Raw genomic sequence first — 24921 nt, forward strand, 5'->3', positions numbered from 1 at the left:
GAGGAGTCAGTGTGTCCCTTAGCAGAGCTCGAGTGCTGTGCTGGGAGGTCTGCTGCTTTCTTCAGAGCTGGCAGGCAGGAGCCTTTAAGTCTGCTGAAGCTGCACCCACAGCCACCCCTTCCCCCAGGTGCTGTCCCAGGGAGATGGGAGTTGTATCTATAAGCCCCTGACTGGGGCTGCTGCCTTTCTTTCAGAGATGCCCTGCCCAAAGAGGAGTAATCTAGAGAGGCAGTCTGGCTACAGCAGCTTTGCTGAGCTGCAGTGGGTTCTGCCCAGTTCAAATTTCCCGGTGGCTTTGTTTACACTATGAGGGGAAAACCACCTACTGAAGCCACAGTAATGGCGGATGCCCATCCCCCTACCAAGCTTCCAGTTCGACTTCAGATTGCTGTGCTGGCAGTGAGAATTTCAAGCCAGTGGATCTTAGTCTGAAGAGCTCCGTGGGGGTGGCGGGGAGGGTGGGATCTGTTGAACTAGACAACTTGGCTCCCTCGCTTCAGCCCCCTTTCCAGGGGAGTGAGTGGTTCTGTCTTGCTGGCGTTCCAGGCACCAGTGGGGTATGAAAAAAAACTCCTGCAGCTAGCTCAGTGTCTGCCCAAATGGCCGCCAGTTTTATGCTTGAAACCCAGGTCCCTGGTGGTGTAGGCACCCAAGGGAATCTTCTGGTCTGTGGGTTGTGAAGACCATGGGAAAAGTTTAGTATCTGGGCCGGAATGCACCATCCCTCATGGCTTCCCTTGGCTAAGGGAGGGAGTGCCCCAACCTCTTGCGCTTCCCAGGTGAGGTGACCCTCCACCCTGCTCCTTCTTGCCCTCCGTGGGCTGTACCCATTGTCTCACCAGTCCCAATGAGATAAGCCAGGTACCTCAGTTGGAAATGCAGAAATCACCTGTCTTCTGCCTTGATCTCATGGGAAGCTGCAGACTGGTGCTGTTCCTATTCAGCCATCTTGCCCAGGAATCAACCGATTGGTGTTAATTCTTTACCTGTTTAGTAGAATTCACCAGTGAAGCCATGTGATCCAGAGCCTTTCTTTGTTGAGAAGTTCTGGGTTCTTTTTTTAATCTCCTTGCTAGTTTTAGGCCTATGCAGATTTTCTTTGGCTTCATTTTGCAGTTTTGTTTGATTGTGTGTTTCTAGGAATTTGTCCATTTCCTCTAGGTTGTCAGTTTGTTAGCATACAGTTGTTCTTAGTATTCACTTAGGATTCTTTCTATGTATGTAAGATCTGTAGTAATGTCTCCAGTTGCATTTCTGATTTTAATAATTTGAGTCTTTTTGTTCTTAATAATTCTAGCCAAAGGTTTGTCAGTTTTGTTGATCTTTTCAAAGAACCAAGTTTTGGGTTTTTGTTCTTTTTCTGTTTTCTGTTTTATTTATTGTCACTCTAGTCTTTATTATTTTGTTACTTCTGCTAGCTTTGAATTTAGTTTGTCTTCTTTCTCTAGTTCCTTAAGGTATAAAGTTAAGCTGTTGATCTAAGTTGTTTCTTCTTTTTTAACGTAGGCATTTACAGGTGTAAATTTCCCTTTTACTACTCGCTGTAAGTTTGGCATGTTTTGGGTTTCATTTGTCTCAAGGTGTCTTATAATTTCCCTTGGGTTTCTTTTTTGAAATCACAAGTTTAAAAGTTTTGTAAGAGTGTGTAGTTTAATTTACACAGACTTGTGAATTTTTTCATTTCCCTTCAGTTGTTGATATCTAGTTTCATTCCATTTTGATTTGAAAATAAATTTTATATTATTTCAGTCATTTAAAATATATTAAGACTTGTGGCTGAACATACGTAGTCTATTCTAGAGACTGTCTGATGTATACTTGAGAAAAATGTGTATTCTGTTATTGGGTGGAATTTTCTGTATATATTAGGTCCATTTGGTCTATAGTGGTGTTCAGGTCCTTTATTTTCTGATTGATATTCTGCCTGGTCATTCTATCCTTTATTGAAAGTGGGGTGTTGAAATCTCCAATTACTATTGTACAAGTGTCTACTTCTCCCATCAGTTCTATCAATGTTTGTTTTGTATATTTTAGGGCTCCTTTGTTTTTAGTCCATGTATGTTTATAATTGTTATATCTTCTGGGTGAATTGACCCTTTTATCAATATACCATGTCCTTTTTTATCCAAGACTAGTATTGCCACCCCCCAGCTGTCTTTTAGCAACTATTTGCATGGAATATCTTTGTCCATCCTTTTACTTTCAACTTTTTTGTATCTTTAAAGTGAGTGTCCTACAGGCAGCATATAGTTGGGTCTTGTTATTTTCCAAGAATTCTGCAATCTCTTCTTTTGATTGGAGAGTTTATTTGTTTAATTGCTGATGAGGAAGGACTTCTGTCACTTTGCTACTTGTTTTCTGTGTGTCTATAGCTTTGTTGTCTCTCATTTCCTCCACTACTGCCTTCTTTAATTGATTTTTTTGTCATGATAAGTTTTGATTCCCTTCACATTTCCTTTTGTGTATATTTTATAAATATGTTCTTTTGGTTACCGTGGATATTGTGTTTTTATGAACTGCTTAAGTTTTTAAAAATTATCTTCACTATTTGGTAAGCATGTGGAAAGTTTTTCTTATTAAAGGTTGTAGCTCATATACAGACAACCACCACAACTTAAAAGTGGAGAAATGTTGAGGACAGATTTTAGGATTCTTCTTTGGGTTCCTACGCCAGGCACAGTGGCTCATACATGTAATTCCAGCTTTTGTGGGGCCGAGGCGGGTGGGTCGCTTAAGCTCAGGAGTTGGAGACCAGCCTGCCTAGCCAACATGGTGAAACCCCATCTCTACTGAAAATACAAAAATTAGCTGGGCGTGGTGTTATGCACCACTGAGGGGACTGAGATGGGAGGATTGCTTGAGCCCAGGAGGCAGAAGTTGCAGTGAGCTAAGATTGCACCACTGCACTCCAGCTTGAGTGACAAAGCAAGACCCCGTCTCAAAAAAATAAATAAACAAAACCTTTCTTTAGGTTCCTGAAAAATCAAGTGAATAAAATACCACCAGGAAAAACTGTTTCTGCTATATTTCTTTGCTTTTCTATCTCCTTAAACTCCTCAGCCAATTAGCTAAGGATTAAAAAAAAAAAATCCAAGGAATACATTAGTACTTACTAATTTTGTTAAATTTTGCTTATCATAAGTACAGATCATATTATAGTAGCTTTGGCAAAATCTGCTTTCCAATATAACATCATTTTTTTACTTGAATTCGAATGGCCTTTAACTTTAATCTACATTTGGGCAGGGCTGGTTAGCCTCTCCCAACTGTGTTTCCTCAGAGTCATCTCCTGTATGAAGAAAAATACCATTTTAAGACCCATCTGAACTGCCCAGATATAGTTGAGTTTGTATGTTCACATTTATTTTAAAATTATAAGTGGTGTATCTTATCTGTTGTCATGAAAAGAAACAAATATTTTAGCTTTTATATCCTGACTGATGAATGTGGTGTAATGGTAAGCTGTATGATTTGTGCAAATACAGAGTTTGTAAATACAAAAGTGTAACAGTAAGAGATCAGATATTTTTGACAAATTTGAAAATTAATAGTTTTTCTGAATCTTATAATTTCAAGGCATTATATTATTCCATGGATTCTGTATTAAAATCAAGACTGTTTATGACCATATACAGGTTTTCTTATATGAACTCTTCTATCCAGAAATTTAAAGGTCTTCATGAGATGCCAAATGGTCAATTGGGTTATGAAGCCAGCTTAGTCAACTAGCCTTCCTACCTGCTTTCCATTCATTTCTTTGGCATTTGTCATGTGAGGTACTGTGTTTGATGCTAGGAAGATACAAACATGCATGGAACAGGACCTGCCCTATGCCCTAAAGGGTTTTCCAATCAGGTGAGGTGACATAGGCAAATAGTGACAGTGCAGGATTGACCGTAATGAAGACCCTTTGAGACATAAAACAAAGTGTTCTCCTGTTAAATATCCAAGTTCCTTCGAACAGACAGCATCAGTTATGGAGGAGGTGGTGTTTGAGTGCAGGTCCTTTGAGTGTGTCCTTGAGAGTAGGTATATTTTGAAGGTAGAAATGTTCATTGAGGCTGTTGTTTTAGACAGAAGCAATAAAATGGGCAAAGCATTGAAGCAGAGCTAAGGTGGGCCACAGGAAGTGTGTGGTAGAGGGAGTGGCAGAGAAAGGAGGCAGGAAAAGTAGATTAAAACTGGAATATGGGCCGGGCGCAGTGGCTCACGCCTGTTATCCCAGCACTTTGGGAGGCTGAGGCGGGCGGATCACGAGGTCAGGAGTTCAAGACCATCCTGGCTAACACGGTGAAACCCTGTCTCTACTAAAAACACAAAAAGTTAGCCGGGCGTGGTGGCAAGCACCTGTAGTCCCAGCTACTCAGAAGGCTGAGGCTGGAGAATGGGGTGAACCCAGGAGGCGGAGCTTGCAGTGAGCCGAGATTGCACCACTGCACTCCAGCCTGGGCGACAGAGCGAGACTCCGTCTCAAAAAAAAAAAAAAAAACTGGAATATGAAGCCCTTTGAAAAAAATCAAAGGGAAAATGTAGACTCATCTTACAGGCATCAGGGAGTTGGCACTATATAGTAACATCTTTAGTGCTGTGCCTTAGCTGGGGCATGGAGTTGAGTTAAGAGTTTACTTCCATAGTCACAGCGGGAAGCCCTGGAGGTCTGAACCTAAGCAGGGGCAGTGAGGACAAAGAAGAGTGGGGAAACGGAATCCACAGGATTCAATGACCCATTCAATGAGGGCTAAAAGAATGAGTCAGACACCTACAATTTTGAGTCTGACTGACTTGGAAAATGAAAACTGAACAGACAAGATGGGGAAAGTGTCATGTTTTAGACATGGTGAGCTCCTTGGGCAGCTGGAAATGTCAGGAGCTCATGGTGGCATTTGCTGAGAGTGAACTTTGCTGCTGCCACTTCCTTCACCAGGGAGAGAATCTGAGCATGTTCCTAAACCTTTTTAAATTTGAGAACTTTTCAGACTTAAAAAACTATGCAGAGGCTGTTTCACTATGTCAAATAACTACAAATCAGTGCTTTATACAAAGATGTAGCTAACAAGAAAGCCTTTTAGCCTTCTTATTTTTGCCTCGGTTTCTGTGTGCCCAGCCTCTGCACCTGTGCTGTCCGGTCCAGTGTCCGCCAGCCACCTGCAGCCTCTGAGCACTTGTAACGTGGCCCATCTAAACTGACGTGTCCTATCATTATAAAAACGACTCCCAGATGTCAGAGGCTTGGTATGAAATAAAGAATGTAAAGTATTTCACTAACAGTATTTTATGCTATATGTTAAAATGAGAATATTTAGGAAATTGTTTCAGAGCTTCCAACAGCACCCCCATGTTAGGTGCCTTGCTGGAAGGACTCTAGGACCCAGCATTTGTTTGTACTACACTCCCAGCTGGGATGGATGACAACAAAAGGGAGCCACCAGGGAGAAGCTGCCAGGGTTTGGACCTATCCTTGCGCAGGTCCGCGTACCGCGTCCTTTCCATGAGGGGCATTCTGAGTATGCCTGTTTCTCCAACAATGGCAAATGTGCATGGGCTGGACATAGTGGCTCACACCTGTAATCCCAGCTCTTTGGGAGGCCAAGGTGGAAAGATTGCTTGAGACCAGCCTGGGCGATATAATGGGACAACATCTCTACCAAAAAAAAAAAAAAAAAAAAAACCAAAAATACAGTTTTAAATGAGTTGAGCATGGTGGTGCACGCCTGTGGTTCCAGCTACTCTGGAGGCTGAGACAGGAGGATCACTTGAGCCCCAGAGGTTGAGGCTGCAGTGAGCTATGAATCATGCCACTGCATTCCAGCCTGGGCCACAGAGCAAGACTCTGTCTCCAAAAATAAAAATAAAAATGCAGTAGCACACATGCAGTGTTTCTGCCCAGAGAAGCCCATTAGAGACTCAGCACCCAAGGTTCTTATCAGGGTCTGGTCACATAGGCACCCTCTGCTTTGCATGTATCAAAATTTCAAACTCTTAGCAGGAAAGCAAGTATTTGGCATAAATGACATGTTTTATACAAAGTCTAGGTACAATGAAGTACCCTTATCTGTTAGGGAATGGATGGCACCCAAGGGCTAGTCTTGCAAGCAGCACCTTTCAAAGGTAGCACCCTCAGGCCTGCTATAATGTTAACTATTTCTGCGCAGATATGTTGGGTTAAATAAACTATATAAGTCAAATTCCACCAATTTCTTTTCTACTTTTTAATGTGGCTACTTGCTCACATTTTTTACTCACATATTTATTTTGGACAGCACTGGTCTATATCCATGATGAGAAATTCTTCTTTAATGTGTTTTAGTTAAGGTATTTTCTCTGTATACACTAATTTTTTTTTTTGTTAATACAAATCTTGATAATTAAGCAGGTGAAAAGCCTCCCTCAAGTGATATCTTTATATTAACTAATCACCAAATGTAAGACTTAAGTTTAAATTGTAAGGCTTCAATAGATTTAACTTCGTATCCCAAATTTACCTTTATTACCCAAGAACAAGAAGAAAGCTGCCCCTTCAGAAAAAGTGTGTGTGATTAAAATAAGGGATTTAACAGAGTTTTTTAAAAACAAGAGCCAGCTGGAAAAACCTCCATTTGGAAAGCAAATTTCAGAGCTCCAATTAAATTTTTTCATGCTTATCACTAATTCAAATTATTGAACTGTTTCTTTTGTTCTCCTCTAAGCTGTGATTTGTAATTGTAACGATTTCACCCATGGAAACAATTAGTATTTCAGAGGAGATTTATATAAATGGGCTAATTCTGCATGAGAGATTCAGTTCATGCCTACCCATTGTTGATTGCAGATATAACTGAAATAGAATAATTTTGCTAAAATGGATGATACAGAATAGCAATCAGGATATATTTGGCTTCTTCCCAGGCACTGAATACTAATATATACCTCACTCTTTAAGAAAGATACGATTTTAGGAAAATAATTTCTAGGACTAGAACTGTGAAAGCAGCAGCAGATATTTTTATTAGAATAAACCCGTAATATGATTTTCAGTGACATACTGCCCGTGGACCCCCTGCAGCCTTTGCTGAAGGACAGCCATCCTTCAGCATCATTGCCACATCTCTTTGAAATTGGGGGAGACACAAAATCCCAGCCCTCCCCTTCCTTTACACACCGTGACCCAGCAGTGAGGAACGGCAGACGGTAGAGAGTCCTCAGGCTATAAGTGGAGTTAATAACTGGCACTATTTTTGCTTTTATTTATATAAAGACTTGTAGTTCAATCATTTTATTATTTGAATTGAAGCATACCATTAAAATCCCGTATCAATAACTGATGCTTGATTGTCATTTCCACCAGCCATGCTCACCCAGTGAAAAGCCATAAAGGTTAATGTAGGTGTAATTATTAATATAACTCACATTTCTATGAAACAAAATCTGACAATATCAGTGCTGTTTTCTAATCGCTTTAAATAATATGGAGAGCAGTTGTAAAGAATTTATAATAAAAACTGAAGACATTTTCCTCTCACTGCTCAATCAGTGATGAACACGGAGTGGTAAACCTGTCTTTAAGGCCACCTTTGAAGTTATAAAGAGCCATCAAAGGGGGGTCACATAATGTTCTGTAGATAAACCTTGAAAACCAATGATAGTTTTATTCATGAAATCCGAATGCCAAGGACCCACAGTGCTGTTTATTACCTCATTCAGCCTGTGTTAAAAATGGCTCATCTTTCCTACATCCCCTTTTTGTGAACTAGATAAAATAGGTAGTAGAATAGAACATAATATACAATTATATTGTATGTAATAGAATTACAGTGTGGTATATAAATTAAAAAAAGAAACTCCAGTTTGTAGAAATGAGGAAATCAAAAATGGTGCATGTTTCTCTTGGCCATTTTTTAATATTTTTCAGTGCCCCCATCAGTATAATACAGTTTTATGATATCTATGACAAACCCAAGTAGATGCACTAGCTAATTTTGTAGCGTGAATAAAACACCACCATACACTCCCCAGCCCTCAATATGATGGCATGTTTGTGTAACTGACACCTGTTGTCTTTCCGATGAGCTGGAACCATCAATGTTATCTAAGAATCATGAAGTAATTATTTCAGTGGTTTTAGTGATACCATTTTGACAGGTTAGCCATTTCTGGATAAATTACTTATTAGATATATACATCATTTGAACTTAAATCTAAAACAGAAGTATCATGATTGAGACCACTACTTCCATAATCTCATCAAATTTTAGAACCAGAAGTCTGAGATACACTGTATTCCCTCCCCTTCATTTTAAAAGAGGAAGCCGAGGCCCAAGGAGGTTAAATACCTTAAAATGTGGATTAACTGATGATAGAAACCATTTTTATTGATTACTAGCGCGTTGTTTTTTTCTGCTTTCTGCTCCATGGTGCTGTTTCCCAAGTTCCTTCACAGTTCATAGCTATTGTGGACTCCTTCAGTCATGTCAGCCACCAAGGGGTTCTCATACTTTTGAACTGCAGCAGATGAGTACTCTGCAGGTAAACAAGCTTAACAGTTTAGTGTGAAGACTGCTGAACTGTATATAGAAAAAGAACTCTGAACTCAACTGCGGATTGGCTTACAGTGAGGATGGGGAGGGGATAAACGAACCCTAGTTCATAATGACTATAAATTTTTAACCTGTTGTACTGGAACTTGGGTGAATAATACCATTTAGGGCATTCTGCTTAAAGAGAGATTATAGTCATACTCTTAATACCAAAGCAATTTTGGATATTCACTATGGACCTGTATTTGTCAGATTATGTTTTGGAGTTATCTAGTACCTAATAAATGCCTGTTTTTCCAGCCCATGTTCACAGCCCATTTTGAAATAGACAAAGTGGGTAAGACAAATGAATGAAAAACTGTCAGTTTTATTATTAATAATGTACTGCAATTGGAGAATGTGGTCAGATATTCCAAACTTCCTATGACTGCACTCTAAAGAAAGAGTCTTCTCTTTGGAGGGAAAAAAAAAAATAATGCTCATGGCTGTTTTTAAAATTACATTTATTATATATTTATTAAAAGAAAGGTAATATTTAGAAAAAAATCTCATTAGTCAAGTAAAATTTTAGATACTAACTGTATCTTAAAAAACCTTCTGAAAACTAAAAAATATTTGAGATATGTCAGTATAACATAGAGCAATATTCATAGATTCTCCCTCCTTGGTGCAGCAAATATTTTCTGAAAATCACAAGTACAGAATCTTTTAGGCAGGAAATACATTTTGTCCAATTCTAATTTTAGAAGTCAAAATTATTAAGGTTTTTGGACCAGGCACAGTGGCTTATGCCTGTAATCCCAACACTTTGGGAGGCTGAGGCAGGCAGATCACATAAGGTCAGGAGTTCAAGACCAGCCTGGCCAACATGGTTAAACCCCATCTCCACTAAAAATACACAGATTAGCTGGGAGTGGTGACATGTGCCTATAGTCCCAGCTACTCAGGGAGGCTGAGGCAGGAGAATTGCTTGAACCTGGGAGGCTGCAGTGAGCTGCAATCACGCCACTGCACTTTAGCCTGGGCAACAGAGCGAGACTCCGTCTCAAAAAGAAAAAAAAAATGGCTGAGGTTTTTGGGCTTCTGTCGTACTGAATGGGAAAATAATAAGCTGCCTCACTTCTTGACTTTCATATGTTTTGTTTGTTTCTTTACACTGAAATACTTAATACTACTCTGTTGGACTTCTGCCTCCAAGCTAGGAGTTTATTTCCTAATAGAAGTAAGCACACTGACTAATAATAATCCATTCTAACAAAGGTTTACATACACAAGGGGAGGTGCCAAGTAGAGGAGTATGTGGAGTGTGACAGGAACACACAGGAGCGACTGGCTACCCCAGAGAAGCAAGGGGATTTTCACAGACGGTAACATTTGAGATGATATTGAAAGATGAGTAGGTGGCCGCCACAAAGAGAAAGAAGGAGCCATTCCAGGCTGAAGGAACAACTTACACAAGTAGGAAATTATAGGATATATATTCCATATACCTTTAGTGTCCTTCAAACAATTTTTTTGAATCCAGAAGACTGGATTTTTTTATTATGGGTAAAATATACATAACAAAATGTATTATTTTAGCCATTTTAAGTGTATGGTTCAGTAGCATTAAGTACATTCACATTATTGTGCAACCGTTACCACTTTCCATATTCAGAAAGTTTTTGTCTTCCCAAACTGAAACTGTACCCATTAAACATCACCTCCCCATTCCTGCCTCTTTCTGGACCCTGGTAACCTCTATTCTACTTTCTGTCTCTATGAATTTGCCTCCTCTAGGCTCCTCAATAAGTGGAATCATACCATATTTCTCATACAATAGTTAATATGTAATTATAGGGCCCGGCGCGGTGGCTCACGCCTGTAATCCCAGCACTTTGGGAGGCTGAGGCGGGTGGATCACGAGGTCAGGAGTTCAAGACCAGCCTGGCCAACACAGTGAAAACCCGTCTCTACTAAAAATACAAAAATTAGCCGGGCATGCCGCGTGCCTATAGTCCCAGCTACTCGGGAGGCCGACACAGGAGCATCACTTGAACCTGGGAGGTGGAGGTTGCAGTGAGCCAAGATCACACCACTGCACTCCAGCCTGGCGACGAGCGAGACTCCATCTCAAAAAAAAAAAAAAAGTAATTAGAAATAATTATGCTAAGTGAAATATGTGGCTTTGTCCGTGGTGTATGTATCATAATTTCATTTATTTTTATGACCGAATCACATTCCATTGTCTTGTAGATGCCACATTGTTTATCCATCCACCCATCAATGGGCATTTTGTTTGTTCCCACCTTCTGGCTGTTGTGCGTAATGCTGCTGTGAACATTGGTATGCAAGTAACTGAGTTCCTGGTTTCAGTTCTTTGGAGTAGGTAGCTAAAAGTAAAATTGCTGGATCATAAGGTAGTTCTATGTTGAACTTTTTGAGGAGCCTCCAGATAATTTTCCACAACGACTGCACCATTTTACATTCTCACCCTCACTACAGAAGGGTTCCAGTGTCTCCACATCCTTGCCAACAGTGTCTTTCAAAATTTTGAAAAAAAATTTAGCAGACTATACTGGTTCCATAAGAACCATTGAAAATACATTCATTATCATTACATTAAAAGTGACCTTTTGGGGCCTAGCATAAGAAAAAGTTTGAATGAGCCAGCATCAGAGAATATTGACGTTTGTCTTATTGTTTGAATAGTACAGAGTTTATTCAAAGAAAGGCCTTTGCGGTAAGAAAGTACTCATAAAGTCAGATTTGTTATGTATGAAATAAATCCAAATCGGGTGGTGCGCCTGCTCTTCGCAACACTGTTTTCTCTTCCTGCAGCTCCCTGCACAAGCAGCACTTTCTTTTGCCATAGCAACATGTGCATCAATAATTCTTTAGTCTGTAATGGTGTCCAAAATTGTGCATACCCTTGGGATGAAAATCATTGTAAAGGTGAGTTTGATGTAAAGGCCAACCTTTTTGAGAAAAGAGTGGCTATTACCCTTCATTAAGAACTTAAAATGTTATTTTCTACAACAGTGCTTAGCATAGCTGCTTTGACAGAAATGGAAACATTTAAATGGATCATACACCTGGGATGTGGTGAAAACAAAGAAAAATACTCTAAACGAAAGCATTTTTTGTCTACAAACTGTTAAGTTCTAAAGTGTATTGTGGCCGGGTGCAGTGGCTTATGCCTGTAATCCCAGCACTTTGGGAGGCTGAGGTAGGCGGATCACCTGAGGTCAGTAGTTTGAGACCAACCTGGCTAACACGATGAAACCCCGTTTCTACTAAAAATACAAAAAATTAGCTAGGCGTGGTGGCGCATGCCTGTAATCCCAGCTGCTCGGGAGGCTGAGGGAGGAGAATCGCTTGAAGCCGGCAAGCGGAGGTTGCAGTAAGCTGAGATCGCACCATTGCACTCCAGCTTGGGCAACAAAAGCGAAAACTCCGTCTCAAAAAAAAAAAGATATAGTGGTATGCCTTGCCCTATTTTTGTTACTGTTGTTGAGGTTTTTCATTTGTATTGTAAACATACCTTATTTAGTTGTCAAAATAATTTAGAGGTTAGCCTGAAGTATGTGGAAACACTATTTAATAAAAATCAACTTGCAGACTCCGTCTTACAACATAAAAACAGAAACATTCTATGAACTGCTTTTTTTATTTCATAACATTTCCTATACTCTATTCCCAGTGTGTACTCACTGAAAGATAAATGCAGCTTGTGGTAATGGTTGAATGTCTGCAAGCTGGTTCTCAGGTCACTGTGTCAGAACTAAAGATGATCCACCTTTTATCCTCTAAGACAGAGTCCCCAACCTTTTTGGCACCAAGGACTGGTGTCGTGGAAGACAATTTTTTCACGGGACGGGGGTGGGGTAGGGGTGTTGGTTTCAGGATGATTTAAGCGCATTACATTTATTGGGCACTTTATTATTATTACATTGTAATATATAATGAAATAGTCATACAACTCACCATAATGTAGAATCAGTGAGAGCCCTGAGCTTGTTTTCCTTCAACTAGACAGTCTCATCTGGGGGTGATGGGAGACAGTGACAGATCATCAGGCATTAGATTCTCCTAAGGAATGCACAGCCTATATCCCTCACACGCACGGTTCACAATAGGGCTTCTGCTCCTGTGAGAATCTAATGCCACTGCTGATCTGACAAGAGGCAGCGCTCCGGGTCATGTGAGTGATGGGGAGCAGCAGCAAATACAGATGCAGCTTCACTCACTCCCTCGCAGCTCACCTCCTGCAGTGAGACCGAGTTCCTGTCTGTGGCCCAAGGGTTGAGGACCCCTGCTATAAGAGTTCAATAAATATCTTACTGTGAAAAGGTGATGCAATCTGATATGGCTGTTATAACTACTTGACATGAAGTGTTTTCAGTTAATCATTCAAAAACAGTAGGTCATGATAATATACTGGATGGGTTAGTCTGACGATGTTAGTTTGCTCTCCCTGTGGTCATCAGTAGATGTGGGTATACCTGAACATGGCAGTTGGTCAAACCTACCATAAAGCAGAAAGCTAAAATGGATAGAACAAAAGTATTTATTTGGCATAGTCTGTATTTATGTATTTGATTTGATTTGCAGAATGTATGCATCTGTATGACTTCTGAATAAACGGACCAAGAACTTTATCTTTTCTGTAATCTATCCATCTATACTGTGATTGGTAACTTTAGACAGAAATTTTAATAGGGTTGTTTTATTTGCTTAAAAACCTAATTGTAAATTGCATTGTCTGTAGTATATTTGGCCCAAGTATTCTGCTTTAGTAGTATATTTGGCCCAAGTATTCTGCTTTACCTAAAAATACCTTACTAATTTGTACCAGGATTCATATTAATGGATTTTGAACACTTAACATTTCTCATTTTCTTTCTACAGAAAAGAAAAAAGCAGGAGTATTTGAACAAATCACTAAGACTCATGGGACAATTATTGGCATTACTTCAGGGATTGTCTTGGTCCTTCTCATTATTTCTATTTTGGTACAAGTGAAACAGCCTCGAAAAAAGGTCATGGCTTGCAAAACTGCTTTTAATAAAACCGGGTTCCAAGAAGTCTTTGATCCTCCTCATTATGAACTGTTTTCACTAAGGGACAAAGAGATTTCTGCAGACCTGGCAGACTTGTCGGAAGAACTGGACAACTACCAGAAGATGCGGCGCTCCTCCACCGCCTCCCGCTGCATCCATGACCACCACTGTGGGTCGCAGGCCTCCAGCGTCAAACAAAGCAGGACCAACCTCAGTTCCATGGAACTTCCTTTCCGAAATGACTTTGCACAACCACAGCCAATGAAAACATTTAACAGCACCTTCAAGAAAAGTAGTTACACTTTCAAACAGGGACATGAGTGCCCTGAGCAGGCCCTGGAAGACCGAGTAATGGAGGAGATTCCCTGTGAAATTTATGTCAGGGGGCGAGAAGATTCTGCACAAGCATCCATATCCATTGACTTCTAATCTTCTGCTAAAGGTGACGTGAATTCTTAAGTGTGTATGTACGCAGCCTCCAGGGCACCATACTGTTTCCAGCAGCCAACCCTTTTCTCCCATCACAACTACGAAGACCTTGATTTTCCGTTAACCTATTGTATGGTGATGTTTTTATTCTCTCAGGCAGTCTGTATATGTTAAACCAATCAAGGAACTTACCCTATTCAGTGGAAACAATCATCATCTCTATTGCTTGGTGTCATTTATAGGAAGCACCACCAGTTAAAGAGCATTGGAAGAGGTGGTTAGATGGAGCCAGACTCAGGCTGCCTATTCGTTTTAGCAACAGGAAAACTGCTCTTGACTGATACAGCTCTGTCAATATTTTGATGCCACAATAAACTTTAAGATTTTCCTTTACATTTTATTTTTCCTTTCTCTAAATTTAATTTGTTTTATAAGCCTATAGTTTTACCATTTCAGTTTCTTACATAAATACAAGTGGTTAATGTACCACATGCTTCAGTATAGGCATTTGTTCTTGAATGTGTCAAAATACAGCTAGTTACTGTGCCAATTAAGACCCAGTTGTATTTCATCCATCTGTTTCTTCTTGGCTAATCTCTGTACTTCTGTCTTTTAATTACTGGGCCTTTATTCCTTATTTTCTGTGAGAAATAATAGATGATATTTATCACCTTTCAATTACATTTTTTCTCAATTATACTGGAAAATTTCATAATCCTGGGATATAGGTACCATTGCCCACTATGACTAACAATTTGAAAAAGATAAAAATTTCTAGCAAGCCTTTGAAGTTTCCCAAGTATAGTCACATTCAGTGACAGCCCATTCATTCCAGTAAACAAAGTCATTTCATTCATTTTGGGAGAGGCCCATAATTACATATATTTGCAATGTTTCTCTTCGCTAGATTGTTACATAGCTCCTGTTCTACTGATACTGCTTACCGCATATGGTAACCAAGGTTAGATGCAAGTTAAAATTCCTTAGAAACTGGATGAGCCTTGAGATTGCTTCTTACCTGGGACAGGACATTTTTCTAGCTCTTATCAAGAATAACAACTTCCACTTTTTTTTAAACTGCACTTTTGACTTTTTTTACGGTATATAAACAATAATTTATAAACATAATATAAATGCTCATTGTGTTTTTTTAGACTTTTGATATTATTTGATACTGTACAAACTTTATTAAATCAAGATGAAAGACCTACAGGACAGATTCCTTTCAGTGTTCACATCAGCGGCTTTGTATGCAAATATGCTGTGTTGGACCTGGACGCTGTAACTTACTGTAAAGACCTTGGTAATGCGGACATAAGCTCTTTCTTTCCTTTTGTTACTGTATTTAGTTTGTGATAAATTTTTCACTGTGTGATATTTATTGCTCTAAATCACTACACAAATCCTATATTAAAATATACATTGTACCTGACCCTTTAATCATGTTATTTATGCTACTGAGGTTGTGGATCTTAAGGTATGTATGGAAAGGAACTCATTTATCAAATTGTAAGTAATACAGACATGCCACTTAAAAGAGGTAAATTCTTGTTTTCTATATTTTGGTAGTAAATTCTCAATGAAATAAGTTGAAGTTTCAGTGGATTTCATTAACTTTTAAATATTACATATATGTTTTCTCAGATTAGTGAAAATTGTGACCTTAAATATGATACACATATACACTGCCTCAGAATGCTTTCTTATATCAAAGTTTATGTGTTTTTAAAAAGTAGATAATATTTAGGGGACGGAAAAACCTATACGTAATGTATTCATGATTTAAACTTGTTTTTAAGTCACCATAGTTTCTTGTTTTAAAAATACAACTTGGAAACATGAAAAGACTTGATGCATATAATATTCAATGAACTAATACCAGAGACAGCTAAGTTTTTTCAGTAGTTATGCTGAAGAAGCATTTTAGTAGGTAACTTATGCCAGCCAGCATTTGAACAGCATAATAAATACTTAATATAACAACAACTATGATCTCATTCATGATGATAAAAGGGAAGTTAGCATATTTTCTACGTAAAATTATATTCATTTTTTAAAATAGCTGTTAAACCTATATTTAATCTTTATAGTAACAAATAATACAGTATGCTAAACTGTATTATCTGTAGTCACTTGTAACTTTTTATTTTTGAAATTTGATTTCTATTTTATAAGGTCTTGAAGATGTCTGCAAAATACAGAGCCTTTAAAGAAGGCATGTAACAGTAAAACAGAACAGAAGTACACAGTTTTATATGAGTCAAAATAGCAAGTAAAGTTGAGATAATAAGTTTCGTTCTGAATTTTCTGGCTGCTAAAACAAACAGTTTTTGCTTTTCACAGTAGAAAACAAACATGTGCAGAGGGTAATTTCCTCTTGAACTACAGCATGAGGGTCTGTATATAGGAACATTTCTTCAGAATGTAAAAAAGATGCAAAATGCAGAGAGAGATTATAATGGTGCATCTTAACACCCAGTGAAGGCACAACTTAATGTCACCTGGGAACACTGGTTTGGGGTCAGTCTGTATTTTCGGGGATAGAGCTAAAGAACCAGATGATCAATAGCTAAGCCAGCCTTAGCCTGTCACGTGTTATACGCCTTCATTGAATCATAGATGGGCATTAGATCTCATTTATTTCTTAAACTTGTCTATGTTTTTGGAAGAGGTGAGAATGGAACTAATCCATCTTAGGCATTATTGTCAGAATAATGCTAATTGTTGTATATATAGCCTTTAATCTTTGAGATCAGTGAGAAAACTTTACAAATTGCTTACTAAAATGAAAGCCATAAAATTTAACAAGAAGACATGAAATGTAGCCATCTTGTGGAAGTCATTACACAGTATTAACTGTCCGCAGGGCACCCCACACAATACCCCAGTGTTAAACACATCTAACACAAGATGCAAATCTGGAGGGCGTAAATATCTTCAATTCAGAAACAGTATTAAGTATATCTGTAGAATATTGTCACCATCACCTTTCATCCACAATTCACTGTATCATCCCTCAAATGCCCACAGATCTATTGCAGGAAACCTACTAATCCCAACATCTAAAGCATGTAGGAATAAGGTGTGATACTCCTTTTGTGTGTGGGGAGAGTTTCAATCTAAATGTTTAACAAAAAGCAGAGAGTGTTCACATTTCACATCACAAAAGATTCCAAAGACTCCTTTAACCCGACAGCGCTTATGTCAGTGTCTTTGCTATGTTTCATAGAATTGTTAGACTTTAAAAGAACCTCCTGAAAGTCTGCCTCTGAACATTTGTATGGTTCTGCCAATGTCTGATGAGAAGAATGCTTCTCTGTTTCAGGAGCGTGTTCACTGATGAGAGGGGATGGGAGAAGCCTGGTTGTGATTTCAGGGATAATTCTCAAAGGAGATTATGCTCTTATTGCAAAATGGGGTCTGCTGTATATTGTTCATGTCACTTTATTGCAAGTATTAAAAATAATATGCCTTGAACCACACTGATTAGACCCAGAAGGATCATTGAGTTTTTGGTGGTTTTAAAGATCCAAGAAAGACTATCTGGCCCAAGTGTATTAATGAGACTGAAGCCCACAGAAGTGAAGTCAGCCCCAGTGTCCCAAGAACCCCAGTACTCTTTTCTTTTTTTGCTGCCTCTTGCTTTTGTCAGCTGTAGGTTTTAAAAGTCAAGCACTTCTAAACAGCAGCCCAGATGTTCCCTGTAAGCTTGTCAGTCATTCTGAATTGAAATGTAATTCTATAATTTTTTCAATGCATTATGTTTCCCCTTTAAATGTATGTAACACTGTGTTCTACAGTTTTGTTGCCATGATTCCTTGGCACCTGTGAATTCTTACTGAGCAATGTTTGTTAACAGTATACAGGCTTGATACTAGGCAGGAAGAGCTCCTGTGTTCTTGCTTTTCTGATCTTTTTTAAATCTAAAGGAGACGTGTATTCTAGAAATTAAACATTTGTGTGCCATATCTCTTGAGTTTTGGAGAACGATTGGAGTTCGAGCTACTATAAATGACAAGATTATCTTGGATATCTTTTTTAGCTTTCTGCAAAATCACTTATGTTTTATGTACTTCTGCTAATAATTCAAAACTCTGAATTTGCTTTACTTTATTAACTTTTTAAAAATGTATTTTTGCAATTGGTTTAATTACTACAAAAGCCTAAAAAGCTAATGACTAGGGTGCATGTTTAGTATGCACTGTCTAGTGTAAATTTTTTAAAAGCAGTAGATTTTTATTAGAGATTAACTTCCAGGCCATATGAGAATATGCTTAATCCTAGATTTGGCATTTTACAGAAAAGAATTTTGACTCTTGAACTAGAATTAAAAACTTGTGCTGATTTCCTTGCTTGCCTCAATTTCTAAAGTCTAGAAGTGGCAAAGAATTTAGATCACTTATGCCCACAGAATCTGTATTTCCTTCCAGGGCAAAGTTGGCATTTCCTATCTACTAGCTTCCAAAATAAAGTAATCCTAGTTATGATAATAAGAGCAACCTTATTTTATTACACTTAGAACCGTTTTATGTTTTCAAATTAATCTTCAAGTGAAGATGAACTAAAAAAAAAAATGCGTTTTGTCCCAGGTTGCCTGCAGGTTCCAGTCTGCTGCATCCGGTCACTGAAGAGGCAGTGAGGACTGGCACGGGGTGGGCTGGAAAGCCAAGCTGTCCTTTCAGGGTGCACAGTGCCCCAGCCATAGCACAGCTTAGAAACATGGATGAGTAGACCTCAAGACAGGTGAACACGGAGTGGGGAGCAAAAGAAGGCAGAAACTCCTCTGAATTTCACAAGCATCAGGCACAGATCAGGGCACAAAGGAAGAAGAAAGAAGGTAGTTACCACTGGTCTGTCTCTGTAAATAGTTACAGAGCAATTTTACTTTGTGTTATTTAGGATTCAGAAACAAGTATTATTTAAAAGTCCTCTTACCCTCCAACCTTTGTCATACTCCACAATATCTGATGCCATTTAGGCCTCTGAGCCAGTACATATTTTATTGAAACTTTTTTTCTTTTGAGGCAGAGTCTTGCTTTGTAACCCAGGCTGGAGTGCAGTGGCGCAATCTCAGCTCACTACAACCTCAACCTCTAGGGCTCAGGAGATCTTCCCACCTTAGCCTGCCTAGTAGCTGAGACTACAGGCACGCACCACCACACCTGGCTAACTTTTTAAAATTATTTTTGTAGAGACAGGGTTTGGCCATGTTGCCAGGCTGGTCTGGAACTCCTGAGCTCAAGCAGTCTGCCCGCCTAGGCCTCCCAAAATGCTGGGATTACAGGAGTGAGCCACTGCTCCTGGCCCAGCTGATTTTTTTGTTTTTTGCTGTTTTGTTTTAAGAAATGGAGTCTCACTACTTTACCCAGGCTGGTTTCAAACTCCTGGGCTCAAGCCATCCTGCCTTGGCCTCCCAAAGAGCTGGGATTACAAGTATGTTGAAACATTTTGAGTAGTTGTTGATTGCTAAAGGAATTTTCATCAGAAATCTAGGTATTCAGCCATGCTTTCCAAATCTTGTTTTATTCTTCCACTGATAATATTGGTCCTATTAAGTTGTGCTGTAGTGAAGTATTCACAAATTTCAATCCAAAAAATTACGTGAATAGTCCGGGAGTTCTTACTGTACCCTTGAGCTATTTTATCACTGTCATGTGTACACCTCATAAGAAAGTTCCGCTCTGAGGATGAGCACAAGGAACAGATAGGAAATGTGCAGCTGGTGCCAATGTGTAGTCCTGCACCCTGCAAGTCCATGTGTGTAGGAAGAGGCAGTCACTTCCTCAGTCATTAGCTTTTCATCTGAAACAACAAAACTAGTGGTAGGCAGCTTCTGAGATGGTTCCCAGTGAAACCTGCCCGCTGGTGTGCACTCTTGTGTAACCTCCTGTCCTTGGGTGTGAGCTGGACTTAGTGACTTGCTTCTGAGGAGTAGAACACGGCGGAAGGGAGAGAGCACTCGTGAGGTTTGGTGGCAGAAAGTCTCTGGCTTCTGTCTCCTTGCCCACTCTTACTTTTGTGCTTTCCTGCTTGGAAGGTGAGGTGTTCTTTGGAAAGGCCCGTGTGACAAGAAGCAGAACTTTCCAGCCAACAGCTAACATGGAACTGAGGCCCTCATTCCAATAACCTCCAACTGAATCCTGCCATCGAGACATGAGTTTGGAAGGGGATCCCCCCCAGTGGAACTCTTGAGATGACTGCAGCCAACACCTTGATTGCAGCCTTGTGAGAGACAAACCAAGATGTTTGTTTAAGTGCTAAATTTGGAGGTAATTTTTATGCAGTTACAGATAACTAGTACAAAGCTAGAAAAAGAAAAAGGCATAATACAAGTTTCATGATCTTAATGAGGCTACCAGCATCTGAAGAACTGAAATAAGGAGAACTGATCTTCCTCCCGCATGAGCACCTGTCAGCTACCTTAGTCTTACCTTAAATAAAAACACTTAACCAAATACATTATCTCTCTCAAGGACAGCAAAAGATATTGAAATTTGATGATTCTGTATTTGAAATGTAAATCAGATTACAATTAAACTCTAACTCTTGAATACTGTCCCTTTTAAGTCACTTACCAAATCTCCTTTAAGTAAGATGAAATTATCTAAATAAGAATAAAGGATAAAATTCTTATTCTGATTCTATGTTCTTTCATATTTCCAATCATATAATACTAACGTTGGGTTTCCTAGAAGGCATGGCTAATTTACAACTCAATCATTGAGAAGATTCTTGAGACAAGTGATTTTTTTAAAAACACAACAAAAAGGTGTGTCACTGAGAAAAGAAAGAAAAGCCTTTTGTGTCCAGAAGACTTTCTACCCTCAAGATGAGAAGTGTAGTGAAAGCAGTTCTATACAGAGATTTTTCTATTATGATAAAAAATATGTACATAAATACGATTTCCTGGAAGAGAATGCTCTTTTTTGCTTTGGCCAAAATGATTAAAAGACCAAATCAGGAAAGTTTTTCTTTCTGAATTGTTTTTGATAGCTGACTGACAGCCGCAGCTACCTGCTATAAAAGATAAAATTGTATCTTTAACGGTATCAGTGCATAAATTTTTCCTTTGAATTTGAAGTAAGCTGCTATTGCTGACATTGTTTTGCCCTGTGGATATAGTTATGGCCTAAGTCCTTTTCTGTTGTTGCTGTTGTTTTGTTTTGTTTTGTTTTGTTTTGTTTTTGAGGGGAGTCTTCACTCTGTGGCCCAGGCTGGAGTGCAGGGGCACGATCTCTGCTCACGGCAAGCTCCGCCTCCCGGGTTCATGCCATTCTCCTGCCTCAGCCTCCCGAGTAACTGGGACTACAGGCACCTGCCACCACGGGGCCAGCCAATATTTTTCTATTTTTTAGTAGAGACGGGGCTTCACCGTGTTAGCCAGGATGGTCTCCAGTTCCTGACCTCGTGATCGGCCCTCCTTAGCCTCCCAAAGTGCTGGGATTACAGGCGTGAACCACCATGCCCGGCCTAGCCTAAGTCCTTTCCTAATATGAATCTGTCAGCTCTTTGCCACTAGAAATAGTATGGTACTACTGTTACTTTGGAAGCACCTCCTTGTACTCCAATCTCCGCAAGAGAGGCACCACATGAGTCTCTGGTGTTCCCCCATCCTGCCATTTTTAATTGCTAGATGGCAGTCTCTACTTCTGGAAGGACCTCACTGAGCTGCTCTTCTGCAGGGGTGGGAGAAAGGCCTGCCTTTCCACAGGAGCCCTGTGGGTGTTCTCTCCATCATTTAAAAATAAGCACACCCCACACTCCATTCGCTGTTCCTGTCCTGCTGCTACTGCCTCCCTTTTTTTTTTTTTTTTTTTTTTTTGAGGCAGAGTCTATCACCCAGCATGGAGTGCAGTGGCATGATCTCGCTCACTGCAACCTCCACCTCCTGGTTCAAGCAATTCTCCTGCCTCAGCCTCTGAGTAGCTGGAATATTTAGGTGCCCACCACCACGCCTGGCTAATTTTTATTAGAGACAGGTTTTTGCCATGTTGTCCAGGCTGGTCTCGAACTCCTGACTTCAGGTGATTCACCCGGCTTGGCCTCCCAAAGTGCTGGGATCACAGGTGTGAGCCATCACGCCCGGCCACTGCCTCCTTTCTTGGCTTTTCCCGGTTACCCACAAATAACTCACAGATTTTTTTTTTTTTTTAACGGAGTCTCCTTTTGTCACCCAGGCTGGAGTGCAGTGGTGCACTCTCAGCTCACTATAACCTTCACCTCCCAGGTTCAAGCTATTCTTGTGCTTCAGCCTTCCCAAGTAGCTGGGATTACAGGTGTGCACCACCACACCCAGCTAATTTTTGCATTTTTAGTAGAGACAGGGTTTTGCCATGTTGCCCAGGCTGGTCTCCAACTCCTGACCTCAGGTGATCTACCCGCCTCAGCCTCCTAAAGTGCTGGGATTACAGGCGTGAGCCGCTACGCCCAGCCAGAAACTGCCTTTATCCAAAGCCACGTCTTAAAGCATGTGCCGGGGAATGCTTCTATTTTAAGCTGGCATTCTCACCTCTTTGCCCTGAAGAAAAACAGCTTGCTTCTCTTTCCCTCATCAGGTAGGCAAAGAAAGTGATTGCACACTGTTTTTAATTGCAGGTTTACATAAACCCACAATTCAAAAGCATTGATTTGTTGGACTGTAATCTACACTTTAACACACTGAGCTGCATTTAGGCAGCATGCCAGATGTGTAAAGTTGGAATTTAATGACATTTCAGTAGCAGCCCCAGAATTTAGTACAGTACTACTGTCGAATACTAATGTTCCACTAGCAAGAAAACAGAAACAGCTTCTTTATCAGTTACCTTTTTGTCCCTTTCTTGAAGATGGAGAAACTGAAAGCAATTAACTGTTTCTTGGAAACTTCATCTTATAAAGAACCTCCAATCAAGAGCATCCCACTATAGTTGTGCCTATGTTCATGCCACTTTAGCAATCAACCAAAGATTAATTTTTAACACTTTAAAATATTATGCTGCCCATTTATGAAGTTGAGGATTTTCCTGATGACTTTATCGAGCATTTTTTGCTTTCTGAAAGTGATTATGTGCATGAAAAGTACTGCAAACAAAGTCACCATGTGTTATTTCTGCTTTTCCACTTATTTTTAAACAGCAGAGGAGAAAATCTAACTTTTGAAAAAACGCATATTCTTGTCCTAAAGGATAGGGTTTCTCAAGCTCAGCACTGCAGATGTTCTGGACTGGGGAAGTCCTCACGGTGGGAGGGACAGCCTGTGCACTGCAAGGTGCAGCAGCACCACCGCCAGCCGTGATGAGCAAAACTGTCCCCAGACATGGCCAGTGTCTCCTCCAAGGAGGTGATACAGGGATGGAGAGGGGCAAAGTCAAGTCCAGTTGAGAACCACTGCTATAGAAAACAAAACTAAACTGAAAACTGTTGAATTCTACTTTAAAGAAATATTTCAAACTTATGAAAGGATATGGAGAACAATGAGCACCAACATACCTGGACCCTGCTAAAGAAATTATGTCTGTAAACACAATTACACCCCACTGCGGTCCTCTCCTGGCTTCACTTTCCCCCAGAGATCCTGACCGTGGTGGTGATCGTTCCCACGTGGGTATTAGAAGTAAGTTAACCGCTGTTTCTCTAACACTTGTGGCTGATCTTCAGAGTTTCTCATGCATACATCAAATCTACAATTGCTATTTCTACCCTCTTTCTGAACAAAACAAGAACCATACAACGCCTGAGCCATATTCACCCCTCTTCCATCTTATGTTATTTTCATTCCGTATTTTAGTTACTTGTTTTTTATATTTCCCCAAAATGGCCAATTTTTTTTCATCTTTATGTTGCTTTATTGGAGCAAGATTCCTGATCGGTATACAGTGATGTATTTACTAAACAGAGACCTGTGCAGAAATTTCATAGTATCCATCTACATAGGTTGTTACACTTCTGCCTATTGATGGAATTGTTCCATTTATCAAGTTTTATACATCAAAAAGCTTGCGAATTTCACCAGACTGTCTGTTAATTCACCTCTGGAAAAGTGGCATTTAATTTCAGCTACTATATTTTACAGCATTAAAAAGCTTATGCATTAGGGTACTTCTCATGGCATTGAGCAGACAGAGCTGGGTCCACTATCCCACCCCAATGTTTTTGTTTTTACAATAAATGGATTTTTCTCTATGCATACCTGTTCATTTTCCCTTCATACTTTATTGCATTCCAGATCTTACATCTGGCATCACTTTCCTTCTGCCTTCTTTTAAAAATTATTTATTGACACTGCTGGGTGATCTGTTCAGTTTTTGCTTTTTGGAAAATCCCTGTTTCCTCCTTCTTGCATGACAGTTTATCGGGGTATGAAAGCCTGCATTGACAGTTCCTTTCCCACAGTGCTTATTTCATGATTATCTGACTTCTTTTATAAACCTAAGTTCCTGTATCTTTAATCTGTCTTTTCCCACTTAACTGATTCCACAATATTGTTTTGCCATTTCACTACAATATGTCTACATATATATTTATTTTTATATATTTTTTGTGATTCCATATGCTTCTTCAATCTAAAGATAAGTATCATTCTGGAAAATTATTTCATGTTTCTTAACTTTCAATATTTCCATGTCTTCATATTTTCATTGTGATACACATTTTCTCTAGCCACGTCTCATCTTCTGTATAACTGCCCAACTAGTACTTAATGTGAATGATTATATTGTTTATTTCCAGAAATCCTATTTAGTTCCTTTCATTTTTTCTTTTTAAAGAGATGGGGGTTGTTCCATGTTGCCCAGGCTGGTCTCAAACTCCTGAGCTCAAATGATCCACCCGCCTTGGCCTCCCAAACTAGGATTACAGGCGTAAGCCACTGCACCTGGCCCACTTCTTTAAAAAATTTGCCTGCTCTTTTTCAGTGGTTTCTTTTCCTGTGTTTTGTTTTTCTTTCTCTTTTTTTTTTT

At 39.5% G+C, this 24921-nt stretch overlaps 1 protein-coding gene across 1 annotated transcript in view; it reads left to right on the forward strand.

Moving 5' to 3' along the window:
• NETO2 (neuropilin (NRP) and tolloid (TLL)-like 2) overlaps positions 1-15572 on the forward strand; it is a 61132-nt gene extending 45560 nt beyond the window's left edge. Inside the window, exons 8-9 of the mRNA XM_011952603.1 lie at positions 11334-11447; positions 13404-15572. Of these exons, the coding sequence (XP_011807993.1) occupies positions 11334-11447; positions 13404-13984 (695 nt within the window). The 3' untranslated portion in view covers positions 13985-15572. The remainder of the gene's footprint in view (positions 1-11333; positions 11448-13403) is intronic.
• Positions 15573-24921: the final 9349 nt, after the last annotated feature.

The sequence above is a fragment of the Colobus angolensis genome, unplaced genomic scaffold (genome assembly GCF_000951035.1).
Source record: "Colobus angolensis palliatus isolate OR3802 unplaced genomic scaffold, Cang.pa_1.0 Scaffold343, whole genome shotgun sequence".
NCBI classification, from domain to species: domain Eukaryota; kingdom Metazoa; phylum Chordata; class Mammalia; order Primates; family Cercopithecidae; genus Colobus; species Colobus angolensis.